The following is a 25835-nucleotide window of genomic DNA, read 5'->3' on the forward strand; positions in this document are numbered from 1 at the left end:
TCAATACCTTGACCATTAAATCATGTTTGGGTATTAATAAAAAAAACTTCTCATTACTTATTTTTTGTATTCTACCCAAAGTAGATGTTTCATCAAGCTTTTAGGGTTTTACTTAATTTTTTTTATGCAAACAAACTTTCTCATACACATACAAAACAGCTATAATGCATGAATTCCAACTTTGGGTTTAATATTTTTTCACTGTTGATCAAGCTATTTCCATAATATTACTCCAGTTATGTTAGAAATTGAGAAAAATATACAAAACATTTTATCTCATTTCATTTTTAAACAATGATTGAAATAATTTCAACTTCCACCTGATCCCATTCATTAAGTTTTTGCTGAGATATCTACTGAAGCTTTATGCAACCTTAACAAAATTTATTAACATTTCCAATAAAAGCACTGTTTAAAAATTTCTTAAAATATTTTGAAATTTGCATTGTTGATAAGCAAAACTTTTTCTGTGTTATAATTAGACATCAAACTGAAGTTACAAATGAACCACAAGTCTGAATGGAAACCCATTATTCTCATTGTTAAACAAAGAAAGAGCTTGCTTATTTATTTGTTACTAAGCACAAAGCTACACAATGGGCTATGTGCTGTGCCCAACATGGGAATTGAAAATCAGTTTTTACCACTAAGGGTACAATAAAAATTTTAAATGTTTATTTTCAAACTTTTCCTCAAGTACCAGTTATGGTTTACTTTGAGTCCTTTTGTTACTGAAAAATTATATGTATATATTTTTAAGTTGCTCCAGCAGTAGAAAGAATCAATATTTTTTAAAGATAGATTTAAAATATATGTCAATAAAGCTATTGTTTCCAGACATGTTCTCATGAATGTTAGTTTGATCACAGGTAATCATGTTATAAAAAAAAAAACTGCTTTGCTACTTGAAAGTAACAAGACAGAATAAATTTAACGCATCTATGGAGACCAGTCTCAAAAATATCTCAATTATTGAAGTATTTAAAAATTATTTTAGCTGAACACAAAATATTCAACAGGTGATGCTGAAAAACCAAATAAGTTTCACAATATTCAGATTTTTTTGATTTTCTTAAATGACACATATCAAAACACACAAACTAATATTATATAAAGTGATCTGCTATTAAAATATTCAACACTTGAGAAAAAAAATGGATGCACACAAAATTCTTTTAAATAAATCATCCTGTGTGTAATAAAACAGTGACAGCAGTTATTTTTATATGATGTGTTTTTCACATGTAAATTTTGAGAACATGTTAATATTTAACTGAAATAATTAATATTTTTTTATAGCAAAATAATTCTTCACAAGAAATTAAATGGTTAAGAAACTTTTATTAGATATTACTAAATGAGAATTAAAGAGCTTAAAAACAAAACCAGAACATTAAAACTGAAGGGTAATTTATCCTTTTATTTGGTGTGTAGAAATAAATCGACATGATGAAACATTGTAGAATGGACGGCAACTGCCCATTGTGGAGACAAGTGTAGATGATGACGTTTCAAAAGTCCATTATCACTGTTTCTGATTGGAGGAAAGATTTCCTGCAGATTCAACCAATAGCAGGCACAGGTTACTCACCTCTAATCTGGAATCTGTTCAGTGAAGGTTTAATAGTGCTAATATAAAATGATTCCTGCAATGATACATACATTGGGGAAACAGAAAGAAAACTTGTGACATGAATAAAAGAACAAAGATTGTACAAGACTCATGAAAACACAAAATTCAGCCACTGCAGAGCATGCCACATCAACTGGACACAATAAACTGGGAGAAAACTAGAATCATCAACACAGACAAATTCTGGAAGACAAGAAAAATCAAAGAAGCATTTTATATTAACACTATTAAATCTTCACTAAACAGAGATTCCAGATTGGAGGTGAGTAACCTGTGACTGTCATTGGTTGAATCTACAAGAAATCTTTCCTCCAATCAGAAACAGTGATAATCCAACCAATCATAACATGCTCTCCACAATCCATCAGGACTACTATAAAAGACCAACAACATCTACACGCACTGACTTGAATACGAAAGGTGGAAAACTTCTGAAATGTCGTCCTCTACACTTTTGTCTCCACAACAAGCAGTTGCCACCCATTCTACAAAGTTTCATCATAAATACTCTGCCTAAACAATCTATCAAAGAAAAACTACATAATATATAAATTCTCAAGTTAATATGATGTTTTTGTACACAACCATACAATGGCTGGTACAAAATATATAACTTTATTTTTGTAAACGAAGTGGAAAGCACGAGATGTACTTATTTCCTTATATCATAACTTCACCTACTGTAATAGGTCTGTTAAAAGTACCAACCAAAAAATATTTGCTTGAAACTGTTCCACACAGTTGACTATTCAAATGACTTCAAAACAGTTATTCCAATCACATTAAAAAAAAAAGAAAAGAAAATAGATCAGTACTAATGAACACACGTCACTTATACAATCACAAGGATACATTTATATCTGCAGAATGATGCAGTGCAATTAAACACTTGAGCTAATCTACCTTCAGTGAAACCTTCCAATACTTTATTAGGTATTAGGATGAAGTTTTTTATTATTAAAGGCCCTCATACCAGTTATTACCATAATTATGAAATGTATTGTAGTCCACACTCAAAGTATACATTCTCATTTATTTACATGTGCATTTTACACACACCAAAGTATTTTTATTTTCTGGAAAGAAGATTAAAAAACAAAACAATGAACAATGAGCTTTATATTACATTCTGCACTGGCTGTGAATTACTCACTGTTAATACACAACAAGAACTGACTTTTGAATACTATATTAATATCACTGTGGAGAAGAAGAAAAAAAATCCAATAAATCTGTCATTGTTAGTTCTGCTTCTATAGCGAGTACCAAGAAAAGCTTCGACAGTGAAGTAAGACTTAGAAACTACTTGTAATAGTTCCTTCAACTGCATTTTGTTTTGGATGTAACTTTTAGCTAGCCAATTTTAAGTTGATAAAGTAAAGCACAGTGATTGTTGCTGATTCAGTTTCCATAGTTACCTTAAATCTTTCAAGATTTCCTATGACTTGCCCCTCTTTCTTTTTTAGAAAGTTGCTGCACATGGGTATGTCTTAGAATCGTAGACACAATAACACAAAACTAGCTTATCCTTGGAATTTCAACTGTTACAAGCCTCCGATAGCGAAAGGGACACTACGAGTGGAGATGAAGTTGTGGAAGAAGCATTATTTTTGGAAACAGAGTCTTGACCCTGACAAGTACCCTGTAAGGGTTGTGCCCTCTGGTGGGACTTCGGTGTAGTTAGCAGTTGTTGTGAAGCTTGTTGTTTATGAATCTGTAAAATAAGGTCTTTAAGTTCGGCCCTTTTTCCCATCACTTTTTCCTCATGAAACCAGTCATCAAGACAAGGCATAGGCCTACCAAACCATGGCAAAGGATTCTATATTTAAAGAAGTAAAAACACTCAATATTTTGGAATACACATATTTAACCTTAAGATAAATTTATTTTTGAAAATGCAGTAGAAAATGTTTATGTCTTATCAAATTTTCTACAACACAAATATTAAAATTTTTGATCAATATTAAAAGATTGGTGTTTCTTGTATTTATTGACTGTAAAATATGGCAACATTTTGCCATAAGCACTTGACCATATTTTTGCCTAAAATCAAACCCCAAAAGGTTTACAATTGATCAAAAAATGTAAATGACTCATATAATTTAATTTTCAAAGAGATACAGCTTACTTGGAAAACAAAGCTTAAAAGTGGTGGTTTAATCACAACTGTCCCATATAATTAAAGCTAAAACAAACAACAGCCATAAAATCACACAGTAATATACCAAACAGAATGTAAGTAATGCTAAATATATTAAAGAAACAGGAAGAAATCAACACTCAATGAACATTTGATTATGTGTAATAAATTTACCTTTATTGAAACAGCCAGTTTCAAACCATTAAAATTATCCTACATTAGAAAACTCAGACACTATTGGAAGAAGGTATATTAAGCCTAATATTAACAAATACCTGGATGCTCCCCTATATTTATATAAAATTGGTTTCATGTCATTATTTAAAGACCAGATCTTACTAGTTAATTGGATAACCCTTCATGAGTTGACTGTTTAAATTCAGGAAAATGTGTTCTCTATTTTAAATAGACTTCATATTATATGTTATTTAAAAATATTGTTATGTTGCTTTTTACATTAAGCCATGTTTGACATACATGGAAAATAATTGGCAAAATCAAATAAAGATTTTCATTCTGTACAATGTGAAAAGGTTATCTGATCTGTATCTTGAAAATTTTATGAATTTCAACAAAAAATGCCAAAGTAACTAGTTTAATGAGAATGCTCACAGTAAATATAAACAAGTATTCTCATATATGCATGCGATTACTCAAAAGACACAAACCTCGAAGAAACTTTCAGTATATTGCAATACGTAGAGACCACAATCACTGAAGTTGGTTTGCTGTGGAACCCTGGGAGTGTATCCTCGCATCGTGTCTCGATCAAAAACTTTTGCCACTCCTTTCTTTGCTTTCCATTCACAGGCTAAGTACCTAATAGTTTTATGGTTAATAAAGTAGGTGAATACAGTCTTAAGACGTGGACATATTGAAGAAATACAGATTTTGGAAGAATCCAAATGTTAAAAAGATTTACATTTTCAAATGGAATAGACAAGAAACTGTAATTAAAAAAATATATTTTTTAATCTTTTAGTGTTTTGACTAGTATTTAATACCAAATAAGTAGAAAAAATATGAAGGTGATAAGAGAAAGAAGTTAGACTTCAGAGATAAATCATCTTAATAAACTATGCTCATATTTTGTTTTCAAGGTGACATTTCAGTCACACATACTTTTTCAAAGCCAGAAATAAGTTATAATTAACCAAGAGGCTTGTTTATGGGTTTGAAAGGGCATTTGATCAAAATTTCACCAAGTAAACAAACACAACCATAGTTTTATACTATCAAACTCAATTTTAAGCACAACTTCGACTCCATATGCATCAAACGCACTTGTATTCTCAAATCTCACAATGAAGTCCATTTGATCAACTACATCTAGTTTTTCTATATTATGCACTGTAGAAGATCTGTAGAATGGGTATCACTTTTAATCTTTAGCATAACAATGATTAAAAACCTGCTTGTCCATATTAACAGAATAATGCTTTTCTATTTGTGCCAATAACACACTGTCAGAAACATATAGAAAGTAATGTTCTTTGATCAGCATAAAATCCCATCCATACAACAGACACTCCCTTGTTACTTATATATTAGGTTTTTGTTGAATTTCATGGAAAACTACTTCATAGCCATCTGTGCTAGCCACCCCTAATTTAGAAGCAATAAACCAGAAAAAAGGCAGCTAGTTCACCCCATTCACTGCCAATTCCAAAACCTAACCACCCTTAGATAATATGTAATTTGATAAATAAAAACCTTAGCTTTCTATTGGTTATAAATAATTAATATTAAATGTATAAAAGAGTATGTGACAGGTGGGTGTGTAAAAGGGGGTCTGGTTTTCTATTCTGGTGGTTCTGTAATCAAACAAGATTGAAGGTGTAAAAATTGTTTTGTCAAAGCAATGACAATATTTTAGTAATGTACATAACATTTGGTACTTATTGAAGGTGTGGTGAATATATTACAGAAGAGCACATGTCTACAGAAAGTCATTTCTCACACACTAGTGGAAATTCAAGATTCCTTTTTAATATTGTTTTATAAAATCAATATCTTAAAACATACTTACTATTAAAATACTGATTATTAGCTATGATTATATACTATCCTAATGGTGTAACAAAGTAATTTAATTAAATGTTTATGCAAGTCACCAAAAGCCTTGTGAGATATGCAGTAAAGGACACCTGCTGCAAAAGGGTTAACAGGTTAAATTTTAATCTCATGGTAAAGTTTCTCACTAATTTCATCAGTATCATCCAGTTTTGTAATAAATTCCCACTAAAAGTCATTTCCTTAGTATATCAACTAATAGAAACACAAATGAATTCAATGTTCTTGCTGTTATTTTTATTGTCCTCAACTTAAACAGGATGTAACTCACATTTTACATAATGAAGCCAGTCTCCCACATCTTCAATATTTTATCCCTATTAAACTTCCTGTGACCCTGTATTTTAAAGAAATTTCTATTACCAAATTCATTTACATTTAACAACATTTCCATTATTCCCATTAAACCAAAATTCCTTATTCCTACCAGTGCTCTAAAGTCATTGTTTTATTTCTTATACTTCAAGCATTATGATAGTAACAATTCACAAGTCAGCTGTTATCTAAATGTAAATCATCCATTCCAAAACATTCTCTTCTTCCATTGACCTGATCCTACAAGTCCATCCAGCCAATCTGCTTATCCTAACTTATGAATCTAAGCCTAGCATTTACACCTAGTGACCTACTTACAACTTCATCAATCACAGTTAATTCTAGGTAGTATCCCTGACAAAATTAAGTTAAAAACTTTTCTTTAAATGTCTTAATCAACCCTTTGCTTATCAATCAGCTTCTCTGACCTACCTTTCCCTACATCATTAGCCCCTATGTACACCTCAAAAACTGAATTTCTGCTACATCCCATTATTATATCTTCCATAATGAGTTATATCCTCCACCTGTGCCCCTGAATAGCATAATCTGATTCTTTTCTCCCAATTTATCTTTGTGCCTTATTCTTAAAATTTTAAAACATGTTTCCAAGCTAAATTAACAACACAAGAACCAAGACGATCAAACTTTCAGGTCATTTAGAAAAATCTTTAAAAAAGAATACAAAAAAATAAACTAAATTTCATATGATGGCATCTTGTATTAAAGATATAAAAATAAATTCAATACCACCAGATACAAAGATGTTCTGTACAAATCCAGAACAACATTACTGTTGCCTGACAATAATTACTACTTACTCTCTCAGCGTGGCAACTATCCTCCATCGTGCTGGTCCCAGTAAAGAATCAAACACAAGGATGCATGGCCTGTAATGAAATGCTCATTATCCTCAAAAGTTAATTAAAAAAAGAGAGAGAGAGATAAAAAGTCAATTGCAAATGCTTTTAATGAGCAACCTGACAGGAATGATTGATATCAAAAGTATTACTTCTAGAACTGCCAAGAAATTTCAAACTATTTTCTAAAACTTTCTCAACCTTGAGAAACAAACTTCTCATTCAGCAAATACATCTACAAAAAGTTATTATTAGCTAACATATACATAAATAGGTTTCTGTCACAAATATCACAATGTACTAGTGCTACCAAGAACATTTCACAAGTGCATTATTATTGCATATACATTGACAACTCTTGCATTGTTTAAATTTCCAAAAATATATTAAAAAGTTTACTCTTTCTTTGGGAGATCAGAATTATTAGAAGACTTTGCTGGTCCTTGTTTATGTTCAGATGGACTTAGAGACTTTGGAATAGGGTCTTCTTGCTCATCAGTGGACAGGTTAGGTGACATTTTTTTGGCTGGAAGTGGAGACTCTGGTTCCTCCATCTCTAACTGACCCTCTTTCAGATCTGATCCAGAAGTTATCCCAATGGGTTCTGTTGAATGTACATTATTCAACGTAAGTCACACAAAAGTCAGTCTTGAGTCCTGCCTCACACAATGTACTTCAAAACTCAGTTTATTGTAAAATGTTTAACAATCACTTACTTAATCCTAAGTTAACATTAAACTTACATAACTCAGTAAATTTGAGAGTTGTGCTGTCATGTAGATATTGTTATTGGGTTGGACAAATAAATAAATAGAGATGACCAACTTGATTTTTATGGATTTTACGTTAGTTAAAAATATACTCATGATTTTACCTTCTTCCTGTATCGTCATACTGGAATTAGCTTGTTCAGAACCAGGGCTAGAAGCTGGACTAGCTTCTATCTCACCAGTAGATTTAGTAGAACTGACAACCTTGTCTTTCACCAGGCCTGAGAAACAGATGATAGCAAGAAACCAGTGATGATTTTGATTGATGGGTACGATTATAAACTCTTTTTGGAAAATATCCACATGACGAGTCCATTTTTTAACTCTGTTATGACGTCTCTCTTGAACACTATGTAATAAATATAAAACAAATGTTATTCAGACTACAAAAAATTTGACACAATAATAACTAATCACAGTAAGCTATGTATCTAAATGTGAGCCCAAAATACTTTACTCTTATTTCACTAAATCTTTCTTAATATAATGTTAAACAAGTGTAAACTGGGAAAAACAGACTTCATTACTGGTTTCTGGGCTTCTAAGTAACCCTTTTGCAACAGGTTTGGTATTAAATTCTGAGTTTATATATACATTTTCACTAGTTAAATATTTATATTATGGCTATTAACACAAAATTTGGTAGGCTTTTTGGAAACATTACAAGTATTTTGTACACAAATCAGATTTTTTAAAAGCATTTTTACTAAAGGTTTATTTGTAAATATATCAAGTGTTTTGTTACTATTTGATAGCAAAGTGATTTTCATGTTAAAAATACTATTATTTGTCCCAAAAATATCAAATTTCATTTGTGCAATCTCCAAAAACTTAAGTAAACAAAATTCGTTTTTTTTCAGTAAAACTTTATATTTTATCTGTTATTACCTTAACCCTAACAATATACTTGATTATTCAACCTGTAGACAAGTCATGAAAGCATACTAAAAAGATGTAAAATGTGAAATACAATGAGTAGCTCTGTTCAATTATTTCTGTTATTTATTACAAAGTTTGAAACTACTAGACACAGGCCCACAAAGTACACATTTAACTTTAATACTAATATTTTTCAAATTAAACTGATATTTCAGCTACCATATAATACATATACAAAGTGCTTACAATTTAGCTAATTTTCTCAAAACATGGAACAATGAATAAAAATTATGTCTACAAACACTGATTTCTAGTACTTAAGCAAAGATAGGCAATAGGAAAATATTCTGCCCCTGCATGCATTTAGTGTTAAACCTTGTTTACCCTTTTGAGCAGAAGGTGAAGAAATGTATATTTTAGAAAGAAAAACATCTAACTCATCTTGGTTTATAAAGAACATGTGTGTTAAAAAATCTTTGTCAGAGCAACAACTTGCTCATCCCACTTCAACTGTTTTGAAATTATGATTTTCTCCTCCAAGCTCTTTATAAAGAACTGCTCTTTCTATTGGTCATAAATATACATTTAAAAAAGTAGGTGGTACTAAACAAGAGATTTGGAAAGCATAGAGTAAAAGATGTAACTAGTTGATTTGCTAGATACATTCATATCTCAGCAAATCAAAGTGGTGGAAGTTCTATTTTTATATCCTAGCTTGCCAGTATCTAAAATTCCAGTTTCTAATTTGATAACCAATTGCAGAAGTAAATGGTAGGTGTAAAAATATAAATAAACTGAGCAACAAGACTTGAGGTGAGATGTGACAAATCAAAATTTAGCTTTAAGTATCTTCAGTTCAATCAAGAAATTAAAACAAAGGCAATATTAAAATTTGAAATATAAACTACATTTTAATGCTAATTTTACTGATATATAGTAAAAATGAAGTTACTTAATATAATTTTGAAAATACCCCACCAAAAGACCATGAAATGTGCAATGACACTCATCAGTTGCAAAAGGGTTATACATAATGACAAGATAATTAAGTGGGCACAAACTTTCTGGTTTCAATACTGACTGTTTAAAAATTTCAAATAGCACCTTTTCATCCATATAGTTCATTAACCAAACTACTTTCACACATTACTGATGGTTTTTCAATGTTTTTTTTTTTCTCAGGAGTAAGCCAACATTTTTACCTTGAGAGATAGAAACACCCTTCCATTACTAAACTAAATTATAAAACTTACGTCATGTTGGCCTCCTCCTCTGAAAGTGGCTTACTGCCTGGATTAGCAGTGAGACGAGGATAGAAGAAAGAGCTAAATATGTGAGTTCTTTGGCGGTCTTCTTCTGAAAGTTTTTCCATAATTATGTATCTAGAAAACAAAAGTTGGCATCAACTGAAACTGGTCTTAAATAAACTCTATTAAAAGCCTAAAGTTAGAAATCTCTCTGTGAAGCTTCATGCAAGTAAACATTAGAGTTTAAATGAAACATCAAATATTGATAGTAAGAGTAAACTGTAACTTGGCATAACAGATAGAACAAATTATTTTGTTTATAGTTTCTATCCATGCAAAATTTGGTGATGAATCATGCCATTCCTCCTGTAATTGGAAAATTAAAACCTTCACAATTCCAATAACATCAAAAATATTCATTACCAATAGGCTACTTACTATTACATCAGCTAACTACTAGAAGTAAAAGATAACTCCACTAAACCAAAACTAATTTTGTGGATATCAACATTTAGTAAGATAATTAACTAAGTACCAAGTTGTTTTTATCAAAAAAACTAAAAATTGGAACTCAAATACATGTTACTTTGTTCATCATTAGTGGAAAAAATGCTGGAGTCTGCTTTATTCCAACCTCTTTTCATTTAAAACTAAGTGAAGATTAAATGTAACATACTACATAGAGAAGAGGTAAATGACAGCTTACACTAAGAACAAGGACAACAAAAAATGTATATTTAACTAAAAATGTTGTACAAGTTATTGGAGAAATGAATTTCTTAGAGAAGATCCAACAGTATGAAGTAGATTTGTAATAAATTATAACTTAGGAAATATAACGTTGGAATTCTATAAACACACTAGAAAATAACAAATCTGTCTTACTTGAGGTAGAAATCTAAGATGACATCGTTTAAAAACTCTCCTTCTGCAAGACACTCTAAATCCTCGTTAGTGATGGTGATGCCACCTGTTTGGGGTGGAGGTGGATATACCAATAATCTATATTAAAAAATATGAAAATAAAATATTATAGCAAATGCCAGAAACAGTGATATAATAGAAGAAATGAGAGATTTATATACAGAAGCTATAAATTTAGAGAAAATAATTTGAAGCATAAAATTGATACATGTGAGAGAAATGGCTGGTTTTAAGTATTACAAAGATACAAGAAAGGTGAACAAAGACTACATATTACAAATTTGGTTAACTAAAATCATACACTGGATTTAAAACAAAAAACAGATGAATCGATGAAAGACCTGCATTTGACATCAACAATAAATAACACACACAATCATATTTAGGTTTGGTGACTTAATGGGCTCGTCCAGTATCTCTATTCCTTTATCCTTAAAAAAAAAGTGTGATACTGGCAATTTAAGTAAAGGTACTATCCCATTTGTACATGAATGTTTTTCCAACAGAAGTAGCAAGAGAGTGAACAATGGAGAGCAGAATATCAAACACACATCACTTTGTTTTCAGGTGTCCTCTATCATCACTGAAAGATCTGTATGCCCTTACAAGCAGATTCCACCCCATACAACCACAACTGAGCCATCCACATGTTGGACAATGTTACCAGATCTATATTAATACATTTCATGTTTCCAAATCCTGACAAGTTAATCACTTGAACATATGCCGAGCCTGTTGTCATCTGGGTACAGTACAAAAGTACAGGGGTCCATTGTTGAATATGGGTTCAGGTGTCATGTTTCTGAGAAAGCATAAGTTGGTCTGTTTGATTCTTTTAAGCACAGAGGCTAAAACTGGTATCTTAAACCTGATTCCAGCCTCACTGAGCCTGTTCCTAACCATTAAGTGTGATAGTGCAGGCACTCCATTGCTTTGACGAAACATGTTCCTGAGGTCCCTAAATCTACTGGTCCAGTTTTTAAGGGTTAAATTCTGCAAATATTATCCATTACTACACTTGTATCCCTTCTGTGACCCTGGTCTAGCCTTCTGATGTATTCTCTGCAATCTAATAACCACAGATTGTGAAACTTTTGTGACCTATAAGGATGCTGTCCTCCTGAAGCAGTATGGCATACCTCTGCAAACTTCAGTTTCAGGTAATTGGTTTCTCTTCCAACTCTTAACAAAAATCACAACCAACAAAAACAAAATGTATAAATGTAGCATTTTCTTAACAGTAAACATGTTTCCAAATCAATCAAAACTTATTTTCTGCTTTGCAGAATCAGTCATTTCTGGTATTATATAAGAAATTATTGTTGCACAAATGTGCAAGCCCTAGGTTGGATAAATTGTAATATGCAACAACATACTTTCTGAACTTGAAAAACAACAAAAAACTAAGCAAATCTCATTATCCTTTAATTTTTGTGAGTAGTGTAGTAGCTATTGCTGCACTGGATATTTTAAAGATATGTTAAAGAAAATTGCTTCTTTTCTTTCTTTTAAAGGATACCAGGCTGAAATAGAATTTATTCTATTTAATTCTACAATTTTTCATATTCACTTACATTTTCTAAAAAAATGTAATTTTTTACATTACAATAATATTACAATTTATTTATCAGTAACAATAATAAATCTAGGAATAAATGAAGTTATTTAAAACTTATTGTTTTAATTTTTAAAACTCTTCCAATGAATATTGTGGATATATAAATTCAAATTATGTGAAAAGGCTAAGTGCAGATTTTGTTCTTTGGTCAGTGTTGGCATTTCTATACACCACATGTTAACTCCTTGCGTTTTATTTTTCTGGGTGAAACACTGTTGATGTTGGTAACTTCTATACACCACACACCTTAACTAACTGTTTTATTTCTGTATGTGAAATAAGTTCAAGCTGCAATAACACCAGAAATAAACATCTGACCTCCATTAAATATTCCTAAACAGACTTACTTTTTTGACAGGCTTGTCTGAAGGACACTGAGCAGACATACCACTCTGAAACAAGACAAATACTGTTAGCCATAAAAGGTATGACTACAAGAGATAAAAAAAATATTAACCCTATCAGATCCTTTGCTCGTACCACTCATCTCGGATGTTTTGGTGTAGTATCACATTCACAAGAAAAGCTTTTTATTTTATACTTAAAGTACTATAAATGTTCATAGTGATAGAATTATTTGAATATTGAAAATGAAGTATTCTGGGAAAACAGAAACAAAGAAAATTTTCATTTTAATGATTTATGTCAAGACATACGCTATTCTAACAAAAACACACAAGTTTTATTTTAAGAAACTCTTTGATGTATGAACTTGGAACAAAAACCAAATGAAGTGTGAATGTGTATATTTGTCTTGATACAAAACTGTTTCAGGAAAATTAAAAACTAATAAATACTACACAATAAATCAAGTTTTTTTAAACAGTAGCCTTTAATTATTTACAAATTGTACAATTTTGTAAAGAGTTAGAAATCTGAATTGAACTAACTCAGATGAATAATGTTCCTTCTTTACTAAACTGTTTCTTGACTTCTTTAGAATCAGAATACTAATCTTTTTTTACTTTTTATAACATAACTAAAATACCTGAACTAATAGATTCGATGAGCGACTTGCTACAGGGAGGGCATTTAACTTTCCTAAGCGATTCTGTTAAGTAAAAGAAAAAAGAATAATGTTTAGCTACCCCCAAAACATGAATGATAGCTTTAAAGTTCTTAAAAAAGGTTTTTCAGTAGTGTATTTTCAAACATTTCTAAAATTAATAAATTTTCACAGTAAGTAGATTTAAAAATTGCATATCCTAAGTCTCACTGAATTTTATGAATAAGGATCAGACTGTCTAATATGTGTCATTATAAAAATGAAATATTACCATGAATTTTTCATCAAGTGAATATTATTTTTATTATCAGATTAATGGGGATAAGGTCTGAAGATGAAAGGGTAATTAATTCATTAAAGATAATACTTACATTGGTAAAGGCCATGTTCACAGGTGTCGACCTAACTAAGATTTCATTTGCTGTCTTCTGGTCAATCTCTTCAACCTTGCCAGGAAGAAAGAGAGTCCGAAAAAATAATCGCTGCTCATTGGTGATCTCGTGCGGCAGGACTGTAATTCTCTTTTGGGTCTCATCTTAAGCAAGGTTAACAGAGAAAAACTTTCTATGGAATAAAAACTTAAACTTTCATTCATCAGCATAGTATAACTAATTTTATATATTACTATGGGCAAACCCTCAGGAATACTTTATGACATACTCAGCAAAATGATGGCACAATAAGTTTAATATAACTGGTAACAAAATCTTCAGGTCAACAAATATGTGTGTTAATTTACATTTTAAGTGGAAATCTGGATGAGAATATATGTATTACTCCCTCATAGCATGGAAAGTACTTGCAAATTCGACCATCCTGTTTGACAATTTAGCACATTTTTAATTAGGTCATAAGATGCAAGTTTTGCAAGTTTGCAGTGTGGAAGAGATCTGGATTCTGAAACTGGGTTTGGTTTGAATTTTGTGTGAAGGTACATGACAACTATCTGTGCAAACTGTCCTTAATTTAGGAGTTAAAGAATAGAAAGAAGGCAGCTCTTGCTGCTAACTTTTGAGATATGTTTTTACCCATGAATAACGGGATTGACCATTACGCTATAGTACCCCAATGACTGAAAGGGCAACAACCCACAGATTAACTGACAAACAGCAACCTAATCATCTGGCCATGCCAGGCCCAAGAATCTGTGAAATACCACAAGATGTTCTTCATACATTTAAGCTATGGGTGCACAATAAGAGTGAGAGTCAATTTCTTATCAAGGATGGTGGATGATAGGATGTAGCTAACTGATGGATGTCCTCACTTTGGTTGGTTGTTGAAAATTAGGGATAGCAGCATGGTCTCAGTAGTTTTGCCACAAGTACAAAATATGCTACAATTTAGCTTTACATAGATATTATGAATAGTAGTTTTTCTATTAATATAACTTGAAGATAATGTCAGAGTATTTGCTGCACAAATGGACTCACTTTACACCAAATTATATATGGGTCTAAAGTGGCTGTAAAACTAATGTTGTACATGGAGATAGAAGGACTAAACAAATATTTGAAAGTTGAACTGTTGAATGACAAGTTACATAATCTGGGAAAAGTAGAATATTCCAATTTTCTTGTTCCCTTCTTTTGTTTAATTTACTCAAAAATTCCTGGAATATAGCATATGTCATCCATGCTTTATTGTACACTTTCTATTCCACAGAAAGTTGGTTCTTCCTTAATTTTTTAAATAGCGCAGATATTCACTTTTACCTATTACCCATGGTTTCTCTAGTTTTCCATCAGCAAATGAGACCAAAAGTACAGTCAATTTTTCTTTCTAATAGCGACCTCCAGAATAACGACAGCAAAAAAAAGAACAGAATATATTTAATCAACACTTACTGTAACAAAATGTCTGAGACTTTATTAATATTTAAACAAATTAATTAAATAAAAAATTAATATTCAATGAAAAACATTTTTTCTGCCTTACTCAAGTTCTAATTCTACTTGTTGATAGACGAGGTAGGTGAAAGAGTTTTCCGTCTGTGTTATGGAGGTTCTGCTATATAGAGGGCCTTCTATAAGAGAAATCTTAAGACAATGCCACAAAATTTTGATATTTCTGGATTGTATAGGTTTCCACCCTATGCAGTTTCTGATTTAGACAGGCTTTATTATTTTAAAAAAAACTTGGTATTCATATAATAATGTGAAAAATAGTAAAAATGCCCAAAATATTAGCTTACTTTCAAAAACAGTACCCTGTCTCAAAGTAATTATATATTATTTTGAAGCCAGCTAAAAGATGAGAGTTCATGGTTACCTTAAAATGTTTGTTTTTTGAATTTTGAGCAAAGCTACATGAGGGCTATCTGTGCAAGCTGTTCCTAATTTAACAGTGTAAGACTAGAGGGAAGGCAGCTAGTCATCACCACCCACTGCCAACACTTGGGCTTCTCTTTTACCAAAGAATAGTGGAATTGACCATCACATTATAATGCTCCCACAGCTGAAAAGGTGAGAATGTTTGGTGCAAAGAAGATTCAAACCTACAACCCTCAGATTATGAGTCGAGCATCCTAACTACCTGGTCATGCTGTGCCATAATCTGAAAAGTGACTAGTGAAAAACTAGTGGAAAATGAGAGATAAGAAAAGGAGAATACAGGTTCTCGATGCAATTTTAATACGAGCATTAAGGAAAATAGGATCAAATATAAGACAGGAATTAAAACTACCTTTTACTTTATACCAATTGGTATAGCATAATATCACAACTAATAATCCATTTTTAATAGTATACAAGTTTAACTTCTTTATATTATATGGCAACATCTTAAAAAGTCCTGAATTCATCTGAGTAAGGTGACATTTTCCATAAGCATCCTATCTTGTTTATTTTATTCTCCACTCCTCCAATAAGTACAAAATTTAAGATTAATTACTAATTAGGAAATCACAATTGCTCAGACAAACCATAACTTTTATAGATTTCAAATCTGTTTGAATACAGAGCTATCAAGTAGAAACTCATACCACTCCTGAAACACACCTGCAACATCCTGTCTTTGTTAATAGTTCTATTTTATGTTTCATTTCATATTATCTATAACCAATAGAAAGGCTAGGTTTTCATCTGTCAAATGACTTATTATATTATATTGTTTTCTGAACAGACAAGTGTCAATTTCTCTTCAAATACATGTTTCATTCCTAAGAGAAAGATAATGACTAGCTTAGATAAAAACAGCTCTTGACATATAATTAGAATGCCAGAAAAATTGTTATAGTTAGAGGAAATTGTCTGTTTTTTGCATATTTTTAATCTTTATTCTTTGGTGCATTATTTAATTAAATAAAAATTATTTTGTACATTACTACCATTAGTATAAAAAAGTAGGGTTAAGTGTCATCGAAACTTCATAGCATAAAAAAGAAGACAGGTAAAAACTATTTCTTGTTTTTCGAGTGTACAAGTTAAATTATATGATATTAATGTTTTGCACAATGCACAAACTAACTTACAACTTACACTGGTGCAAATAGTAGTTTGAAACAGTTCTAACAGAACGTCAACATGAAGTGTTACCTTTTCAAAATAATGAACTGGATGCTCAATTTGAACAAGAGGATTGGTTGGTTGGTTGATTTAGTGTTTTACGGCACAAAGCAGCTAGGCTATCTGTGCCTAACATCCAGTAAAAAGTTAAAATTAAAGTAAAATTTAGTAAAATTCATAAAGTAAATTAAGATAAAACAAAACAAAGTTTAAAAAAACAAAGCACAAAACTAACATTTACATCTAGTCTATAACATTTAGAGAAAAACTACAGTAATACAAGTTGTAAAGGTCTTTCTGTAGCATAACTGTAATTATCATAACTCACCAGGAGGACTAACAGGTAAGTACAAAAACCACCGTCAGACACCTGAAGTTGGCCTTTCCAGTCCTGGTTCTGAGCTATTTGACATTACGGCCATTTTAAAAAAGTAAAGTAATAAAAGTTTTAAAAGACGTGTTGCAAAATTATAATAATAACTCGCCAGGATAACTAACAGGTAGTTCAAACAGCAGCATTAGTCACCTGAAGTCGGCTTTTCCAGTACTGGTTTTGAGTTATTTAATGTTACAGCCAATTTCTTATTTCAATTTGCACTAGATGGACTGTGATTCTTAAAAGGGAACCACATTAAAAAAGGTTTAATGTATAAATTAAAATACTTAAATGGCATTCAAAAGATAAATGGTCATTAAAAAACTAAAAACATTTCTAAGGTGTACAGTGTCACCATCACCAATAACACTGTCTAACATTATGGACAAATCTTGGGACAAAACATGTTTAAAATGGTGCCGTTGTAGAGATCTGTAACACATGCAAGAAATTAAAATGTGGCTTATTGTGATTACAGTGTTACACAGACTAGACACTGGTACATCAGTTCTAGATAAAAGTAAACAATGAGTTAAAAAAACAGTGACCAATGAGTAGTCTAGTTAGAACAACTCCCTCTTTCTGATCCCTACAGAAGCAAGTTGGCCAAAGTCCAATATAGGGTTTCATTTGGAAAAGCTTGTTCTTGCATTGCTCACTCCAGGTTGACTGCCAGCTGGCACGGAGCCGAGCCTTGAATACAGGACCATAGTCCAAGTATGGGACAGGCACAGCGGTGAGTGTCAGAGCAGATAGACTTAGATGCAGTTTCAGCGAATTCGTTCCCGTGAATACCAACATGACCCAGTATCCAGAGAAACTGGACAGAAGTAGCTGTTAAAGAGAAATGGGCCAGTCAGTTTTAAATATCGCCGAGAACAGGGTGAGAGCTAACGTGAAGTGATTCCATGGCCAGTAGAGCACTAACTGAGTCAGAATAAATACTGCAGTTTGAGTACTACTTAGCTTCTGTGTGAACAAGGGCAAGAGAAATGGCATACAGTTCAGCAGCAAAGACAGAACCTGTAGAGAGGATTTTGCATGCAATCACTGAACCACAACAAACCATGGCAGAGCCCACACAGTCACCTGATTTTGAACCACCTGTATAAATAAGAATGGAAGGATGGTTCGAAAGAATGTTGAGCAAATAGCAGACAGTATTTCCAATCAGGAGTGTCTACTTTTCTCAGATGACTGTAAGGAGCCATGATGAGATGGGCTGACCAGTGGATACAGCAATGTTATCCAAGGACAGACAATTCATCAGCTGTGCCTGGATATGAAGGCCAAAAGGAGCAATGGCAGACCTTCTATTCTGAAAAAGTATGGCCCACTAAGGAAGGAAAACACAACCCCAGGTGAGATGCTCTGGTAAGGTACAAAGTTTCAAAGCATATAGTAAAGACAGTTGCAAATGGAGGAGGTGAAAAGAAGGTTCATGAGACTATGTATAACCTCTGAACTGGGAAGTGCGGAAAACTCTGGTGCAGAGCGAAAGTCCTTGATGATGGATAGGGTGCAGCATCTTTAAGGCCAATGGTCTGGCAGAGCCATAGACCAGTGATCCATAGTCGAATTTTGATTGAATAAGAGCACGATATATCTTTAGCATAGAACATCGATCCACTCCCCAAGTGGTGGAAGAGAAGACACAGAGGATGTTCAGTGCACTTGTACATTTGACTCACAGCTGCTTGATGTGTGGTATATAGGTCAGCTTACAGTCAAAAATAAGCTCCAAGAACTTTGTTTTAGGGACAACAAGCAGCACAACTTCACCAATACAGAGTTGAGAATAAGGGTAGAAAAGAATGGGAAAGTGTCGAACCCACACGAACTTGGGATCTCCTGTCCATTAAAATTTTTTAATAAAAATGGGCAAATGGCCACGTAATCCACATATGTGGATGTCTTACAAAATGCCATACCTCCATGTTGTATCATAAGCATTCTCAATGTCAAAGAATATTGATACAAGATGCTATCATTCAAGAAAGGCTTCTTTGATTGACATTTCAAGTTGAATCAGGTGGTACATGGTAAAGCACTGTCGTTGGAATCCACAATGGGTGGGCAAGAGAAGGTTGCTTAATTCAAGGAACCAAAAAAGACAAGCATTAACCATCCTCTCTAAGGTCTTACAGAGACAGCTCGTCAAAGCAACTGGATGGTAGTTTGAAGGAATCTTGGGATTCTTCCCAGGCTTATAGAAAGGTAATACAATAGCCTGGCACCAGGCATCAGGAAAAACGTTTTTCTACCAAATCCCATCAGGTCCAACTGATGTTCTGCCAGACCGATGAAGGGCCACTTTGAGTTCCACCAGTGTAAAGATATGACTATAGTCATTGAGACAATCATCTCTGAAGGAAAGAGGTGATTGCTCAGCCCAAGTCTTGATGGGTAAGATGGTGGAAGAAAAGGCAGAAGTGCTAGATACCTGACAAAAGCTTTCACTTAGAGTATCAGCTACTACCTGGCCATCAGAGAGCAAGATCGAGAGAGAGACAGAATTATATTGCCCACTAACCTTTTGAATCTTGTCCCATGACTTCAGAACTGGTGTAAATGTAATCCAAGATTCCTTCTGGTTTTGACGTCTTACCCACCAAGCATATGAATGGCCCGCTGGAAAGCAACGAGGTTCGAGAGTGTAGGATATCTACAGCAAGTATCCCAGGCCCTTTTTTTGAGCCTTCCGTACCATATAACAGGCACAATTCCACCATGGACAAGGATATAGTGGAAAACGTGTTGAGGTTTAAGGAATACATTAGGCAACTGCTTGTATAATACAGTCAGTTACTGCTGCCACACAGTCGTCTACTGATGGCTTACAGACGATGGCAGGATCAAGTTCTGCAAGAGCAATGAAAGAGGGCCAGTTTGCCTGATCCAGCTTCCACGGGGGCATGCTGGTCGGGTGGTATTGGCTACGGGCCAGTCTCTCTCAAAATTAAAGGAAAACGATCACTGTCTCGTGGATTATTGTCAACCCTCCATGAAAAATGGGAGAATAATGAAGGGGAGCAAACTGAGAGATCAGTAGCAGTAAAGGGCTGACTAGGTGCATAGAAATAAGTAGAAGAACCAGTATTGAAAAGAGAAAGGTTGTGATCAGAGAGCATATGCTCTACAGAGCAATGCCTCCCTCTCAATATCAGCACTTCCCCAGAGGAGATGATGTCCATTAAAGTCCCCCAGGATGAAAAAAAGAGATGGCAACTGTTCAATGAGACCATCAAGGTCTGATTAATAATATGTCTTTCAGGGTGACGTGTAGAAAGAACAGACAGTGATGGTAGGACCGAAGGACACGCAGATGGCTATGGCCTCCAAGGGTGTGTCCAGTGGCATAGACAAGGTGAGCACACGCTGATCAACCAACAGTGCCACCCCTCCATGCATTCGTCCACCACACGGCCTGTCATTTCTATACAAAGAAAACAGCTGAAAGGTGACTGTATTGGCAGGTTTCAGAAATGTTTCCTGTAAGGAAAAACATTCAGAATGGTTAGAACCAATTAGTGTTTTGATGCTATCTAGATTAGAATGTAAACTTCAACAGTTCCATTGTATCAGGGTGGCCATTTTTATTTATGTCTAAGCGAACTGGGTGGAGAACCCTTCTGTTTACAACCTCGTCTTATTTCCTTACTGTCCTTATTTGAGGGAGGTCTATCAGCCTCCATGGATCCTGCCCTGGGTCGACTGGGCAGGTGTTTGCTGTTGGAAGGGGATTCCAGTGACTGAGGACATGAACGAATGATTGTTTTGCATCTTGAGATGGGAAAAGACGATGCATCCGAGGAAATGCCTGTACCTGGATCCAAAGAATGTGAATTTTCGGGTTTTTTGGAATATATGTAAGGGACAGAGATAGGTGTTGAAGTTGATTTATCAACTTTTTTAACCATGGAGGTCAAAAGACTTTTCACTTGTTTGGAGAATGATTCGTTTGGAGGCACAGAGAGTTTCTGTCTGCATTCCCACTAGTTGTGGAACGAAGTGCAGCAGCATAGATCTGAGATGGACAGCAATTTTTGAGCCTCAGAATAAGTAACATTATGAATTGTTTACAAACACTGAACCTCTTTTTCCTCTAACCATTCAGGGCATGAACAAAAGTAGGATGGGTGAGAGTCCATGCAATTGATGCAATGAGGGTCCGTTTCACACTCGTAAGCATCATGGTCCTTGGCACAGCAACGAGCACACATCAAGGAACCATGACATTATGTCTTCGATTAACCAAACCGAGAAACATCTGAGAGGGTTTGGAATGTATGGGCGTACTCTGCAATTAAGATAACCTGCCTTGATAGTGGCAGGCGGACGTGGTGATGTAAATGTGAGAATGAGGACACTGATCGGCATCATAATTCCATTTTTGCAAGTGGATATACGCTTCACTGCAGAAACTTCTTGGGTGGAGAAACCAGCAAGAATCTAACTCTGGGATGTTCTTCAAATCCCTCTCAACAATAACTCCTCGTGATGAATTCAAAGTAGCATGAGGTATAACCTCAATAGGTTTATTCCCAATTGCCTTTGAATGCAATAGGAGTTCACTGTGTTAAGATGTGAATGTTTCTACCAATACATCACCAGATCAAAGCTTCTTTACTAACTTTGGAGAGCCAGCAAGCCTCTAGTCCCTTCTGAATGAAAAAGGGGGACATTTGCTCTAAAGGTTTGTCTGAAAGTGAATGCAATATAAGAACATGAGGAACAACAGGTAGTACAGATGGTGAGGATTGCTGCTCAGAATCTTCAAGACATGGTCGTTTACCTATGGACTGTTTTTTCACTATTTTATTAAGATTTGTAATTAGAGTATCCATAATAAAGAAAGGGAAATTTCAGTGCTCATTAACCCCACCCACCATGGAGCACCACGAGTGGAGGCACTGCAATGTCAAATAAGGACACTGTATCTGATGCTGGTGTTTGGGTATAGTGCTCACGAAACCCTGGCGTTGTTGCAATGTCCACAACACCTGCTGAGAACATCTAATACTGGTACTTGGTTGACCCTAGCCAGAGTGGACCAGCCGATTGACCCGTCTACAGGAATTCAAGGCCGAAGTGGTGTGTTAGAGTTGGACCCCTCAACTACCAGGATCCTCTTCTCCCCTTCACAGGTTGCCATGCACAGCAAACATGTGGGTGGATGTTTAGATCCCAAAGGAGGTAAACTGAAAGAACAGAACCTTCCCTAGGAGGTCCCCTCACCACGTACAGGAATCCAGACCGAGGGGTGAACAAGAAGAATTGACAAAATCAACTTAGAAACAGAAGAATAACAAGTAACTAGTGGAGAACTTTGAAATCAACAAATTTTATAAAGCACTTACATAGAAAGTGAGAGATCTTTAGAAACTAGTTAACACGACCTGGAAGAGTGGAACCTTCCTTGATAGTTGGAGAGACAGACTAATTTGCCAATCTACAAGGCTGGCAAGAAAGGCAACCCAAAGAATTATACACATTAATTAACACTGTACAAGGTACTGGCCAACATAATGACTACATTGCTCATGGACTGGGCTGAAAAAATGAAAAGCTAATTATGGGAAATGAAACAGAAGTTGGAAAAAATTATGAGACACAAGACATTTTTATGTTGAATACAGCAATGAAAAATAAACAAAAAGACTTGGAAGAAAATTGTATGCATGGTTTATTGACTTTAAAGTAGCTTTTGACAAGATCAGTAAGAAGAAGCTGTATGGAAAAATCTGGAAAATGAAGGATGTACAAGATAATCAAGGGATTTTATAACAAACAAAAACTGTCATCATTTCATCAAGAGGGTGATTATACAAGTTTTTTATTCCAAAACAAATGGGACAAGGATGGGCCATTAATCCCAGTATTATTTAAAATATTATCAATGATTGGGAAGATTGGATCACAAGGAACTCATCTTTCCTTTGCTAACATTGTTGCACTGGCAAACCACAGAAATGATGCAATAATCCAAGGGCTGGGGGAAAAAGGAGTTGATGTGTGAAAACTACTACTGAATAAACAGGACTACAATATTTGTAAATATAAATAAGTGTATATAAAATAAAGTAATGAATGATTTTATTAAAGATCATAAATTTTACAGCAATAAATAAATTACTGTAAATCATGTTTCAATAAAATCTACTCTTACCTGTGGAAGAATTCTGCTTAAACTTGTTACATCAACCCAGACAAAAATGACAAGGAATGCTGTTAAATATATCAGACTAGTAATATTAATGAAACTATTAGTTTAAAATGTTTTATTGTATTCATTTTTGATCAAAAAATCTTTTGTTTTAAATAATAGTAGTTAAAAAGTGAAATAGGCTATTAATATTGATTGTGAACATTAATGATAAACGTATTTTTAAGTTATTGTTACAAGTTTTATTAATGACTGCAAAGGCTTGTTTCTGTTAAATCTGCCAATAAAAATGTGTATTGCCTGATATGTTTGATTTGATAGATATGATCTAAGTTTTTACCAACATGACTTAAAAAGTTAAACATTCACATTTCACTGACTTTACAAATAAAAAAATACACAAGTAGCCATACAGAAAACTTGCCCACTTGCTGTGTTTGAACTCAAGTCCAATGTATAACTGCCATACCTCTTCCTCCTGGGTCATAAAATGGTCCAAGTTTTTTATCCATACACAGATGATTTCGGATTAACGTACCACAAACAGGGGTTGAATAGATAAACAACACTGGTAGTGAATCTCCAAAATGTGCAAGCACACGAACTATGTCGTCCGTATGAAGTGTTAAAGTGACAGTTTCATCAGCTGAAAAAAACGACAACAAAAAAAAAAACAACAGTAAAATAAATTTTACTTTTAATTTCACTGATTATTAAGAACTACAAAACTAAAAGTTGAAAATCTAAACACAAGAAGAAAATTAAGTTTAGTTTTGAAGAGGAAAAAACAAAACAAAAAACAGTTAAGCAATATGAAAGATTAAGCCCAAATGAGTTTGGTAGTTAAGAAACAATGTCAGCATTTATGAAACATACAGTAAGGAACTTAATCTTGAGTGGATGTTATAAGCATCTGGCTTCAAATCCTGATTTACTCATTGAACATTGACACTGTCCAATAACATATATGCCTCTTTGGCTGAAAACTAATGCAAACCATGTTGTTGTTCACTTATTAAAAACAGGCTGGAAATTGTATAAGGTATAATTATAATTATTAGGGCATCCTGAAAATAATTCCAAAAAAATGTACAAAATATTAAGAATTTAAGAGTTAAAGAAATACACTTAAGTATGGTATTTTAGGATGCATATTTAGGGTTATTTTACGATATTTAGGTTTTTACAACCTTTTTAGAAAACCAAACTGAGATTGGTTTACAACAACTAAAGTAAGCCTATGAATGCTTTTTGGCAAGTTATTCTCAATATTACTTTAAGATATCCATAGGTAATCTTGTGTATACTTTTTTGTAAACAAACTCAAGCTACCTCTAGAAAACATTAAGCAGACCTAGGAATGTTTTTGTTAAGGTTATTTTAAAATACTTTTGGGCAGATTTGCAAGGCATATCTAGGATTATTTTAAACTTTATAAACAACATGACTGTCTACTGATTCTTTAAAAAGAAAAAAATCCCTTCAGAACCAGTTACATACAATTAGATAATGTTGGCAACTTCAGAGTCAGGCTATCCTTGTTTACAGATACCAGGTCCAGTATTTCAGCATGAACTCTAAATGAACCAACTCGAATACTTCGACAACTTAGTGAAAATTCGCCTACTGATGACTGGTTTGTTTTCACAACACTTTCTGTTATAACAGGTTGGCCTTGCATGTTGACAGCCACTGCTGTATGCTGTATAGAAGATGGAGGAACTGAAGCTCCCATCAATAAATTTCCATCCTAGAGCAACAGAGAGTAGAAAGTTAATTTGTTTTTTTTATCCAAACATATATATCACTCTTAGCATTTATGTTTAACTGGTTAATATCATCCATAAAAGGTCAAATACAAAGATAACTAATGACGAGATTTTTTTTTTTTTTTTAAATAAGTATTTTTGATTGCACACTATGGTACATATATGAAAACCATTTGTTTATGGTTTTCTTGATGCTTCACTTCTTACATTACACATGCATTTACAACTATGTACTTCTAGATTTAAAATTATGTAAGATTTTGCATACACAAAAGAGAACACCTGTATGATCTCATTACAGGTGTTGACATAATCCATAACCACAATTCTATATGTATCTTGAAAGAAATAAGTGAATTGTGGCACTATTTGTTGATATGGTTTCTTACAATATATGTCTGAGTTAGTTAACACAGTTTATAACACAACTTTAATTATGTGGAAAACTATGTCAGTTCAACAAAATAATGATTTTAACAGCAGATGACACAGTATGCTCAACAACAAATAAAATTAAAATTTAGTTTTAACTCTTTCAGAACAACCGTCATTT

At 33.4% G+C, this 25835-nt stretch overlaps 1 protein-coding gene across 5 annotated transcripts in view; it reads right to left on the reverse strand.

Annotated features, from left to right (window-relative positions):
* Positions 1-1321: 1321 nt before the first annotated feature.
* LOC143258400 (sentrin-specific protease 6-like) overlaps positions 1322-25835 on the reverse strand; it is a 67614-nt gene continuing 43100 nt past the window's right edge. For 4 of the 5 annotated variants that reach the window (XM_076517289.1, XM_076517292.1, XM_076517291.1 and 1 more), the window contains 12 exons: positions 25014-25263; positions 23983-24159; positions 13837-14000; positions 13448-13510; positions 12807-12851; positions 10803-10918; positions 9924-10052; positions 7896-8140; positions 7421-7625; positions 6983-7051; positions 4442-4592; positions 1322-3452 (listed from right to left, as the gene is read on the reverse strand). In XM_076517289.1, coding sequence (XP_076373404.1) covers positions 3171-3452; positions 4442-4592; positions 6983-7051; positions 7421-7625; positions 7896-8140; positions 9924-10052; positions 10803-10918; positions 12807-12851; positions 13448-13510; positions 13837-14000; positions 23983-24159; positions 25014-25263 — 1896 coding nt within the window. In that variant the 3' untranslated portion in view covers positions 1322-3170. The remainder of the gene's footprint in view (positions 3453-4441; positions 4593-6982; positions 7052-7420; positions 7626-7895; positions 8141-9923; positions 10053-10802; positions 10919-12806; positions 12852-13447; positions 13511-13836; positions 14001-23982; positions 24160-25013; positions 25264-25835) is intronic. The other variant, XM_076517290.1, reaches the window with a different exon arrangement.

The sequence above is a fragment of the Tachypleus tridentatus genome, chromosome 8 (assembly GCF_004210375.1).
Source record: "Tachypleus tridentatus isolate NWPU-2018 chromosome 8, ASM421037v1, whole genome shotgun sequence".
NCBI classification, from domain to species: domain Eukaryota; kingdom Metazoa; phylum Arthropoda; class Merostomata; order Xiphosura; family Limulidae; genus Tachypleus; species Tachypleus tridentatus.